General features: G+C 46.5%; 1 protein-coding gene across 1 annotated transcript; it reads left to right on the top strand.

Annotated features, from left to right (window-relative positions):
• Positions 1-245: 245 nt before the first annotated feature.
• On the top strand, positions 246-1,162 carry LOC113621291 (olfactory receptor 8S1-like). Its single transcript, XM_027108223.1, is given in 3 exon segments — positions 246-473; positions 475-545; positions 547-1,162. Coding segments are annotated over 3 exon segments (915 nt in total).

Below are 1,162 nucleotides of genomic sequence, written 5' to 3'. Positions count from 1 at the left end.
GTGTTGGGATCCCACAGAAAAGATTATTGCAGGTTTCGGTAAATCTAGAGACTTAGGGAAGTTTATCATTTCAGAACGTACATTTTTTTTAACAACTTTATTGGAGTATAATTGCTGAACGTACATTTTTGAGTAGGCATGACACTTTGTGAATGGAGTGGGTTAAAACACTTGGGTATTTGTTAGGCATCAGAAGAGACTTCACCTGATTTTTTTCTTGCATTCCAAAGAAAGTACTGAAGGCAATGAGAAACCACAGTGTTGTCTCTGAGTTCATCCTCCTCGGGCTGTCTGCTGACCCCCAAATCCAGGCTCTGCTCTTTGTGCTGTTCTTTGTTATTTATATCCTGACCCTTATGGGGAACCTGATGCTGCTGCTGGTGATAAGGGTGGATTCCCAGCTCCACAACCCCATGTACTTTTTCCTGGGACAATTGTCCTTCCTGGATCTCTGCCACTCTTCTGTCACTGTGCCCCAAGCTGTTGGAGAACCTCCTGTCTGAGAAGAAAACCATCTCATTCGAGGGCTGCATGGCTCAGGTCTTCTGTGTTTGCCACTGGAGGCACTGAATCCTGCCTACTTGCTGTCATGGCCTATGACCGCTATGTTGCCATCAGTTCTCCTCTGCTGTACGGCCAGATGATGAACAGAAAGCTGTGTATGGGGCTGGTGTGGGGCTCATGGGGCTTGGCTTTTATGGATGCTCTCATCAATATCCTTGTAGCTCTCAATTTAGACTTCTGTGAGGCTCAAAATATTCACCACTTCAGCTGTGAGCTGCCCTCTCTCTACCCTTTGTCTTGTTCCGATGTGTCTGCAAGCTTTACTGCCTTGCTCTGCTCCAGCCTCCTGCATTTCTTTGGAAATTTCCTCTTGATATTTTTCTCCTATGTTTGCATTTTCTTCACCATCCTGGGCGTCAGCTCAACTGCAGGCAGAAGCAAGGCCTTCTCCACCTGTTCCTCCCACCTCACGGCAGTGAGCTTCTTTTATGGCTCAGGTTTACTCCGCTATCTCATGCCAAATTCAGCATCCACTCAAGAGTTCATCTGTTCCTTGCAGTATAGTGTGATCACCCCCATGCTGAATCCTCTCTTCTACAGCCTGAAGAACAAGGAGGTGAAGGCAGCTGTGAGAAAAATGTTGAGACAATGTTCCTAG

Source organism: Aethalodelphis obliquidens, unplaced genomic scaffold, assembly GCF_003676395.1.
Source record: "Aethalodelphis obliquidens isolate GAN/ISIS:26980383/991018 unplaced genomic scaffold, ASM367639v1 scaffold8, whole genome shotgun sequence".
In the NCBI taxonomy this organism is placed as follows: Eukaryota; Metazoa; Chordata; class Mammalia; order Artiodactyla; family Delphinidae; genus Aethalodelphis; species Aethalodelphis obliquidens.
The sequence above is the reverse complement of the archived record's forward strand: the minus strand, read 5'-3'. Positions and strand labels throughout refer to the sequence as shown.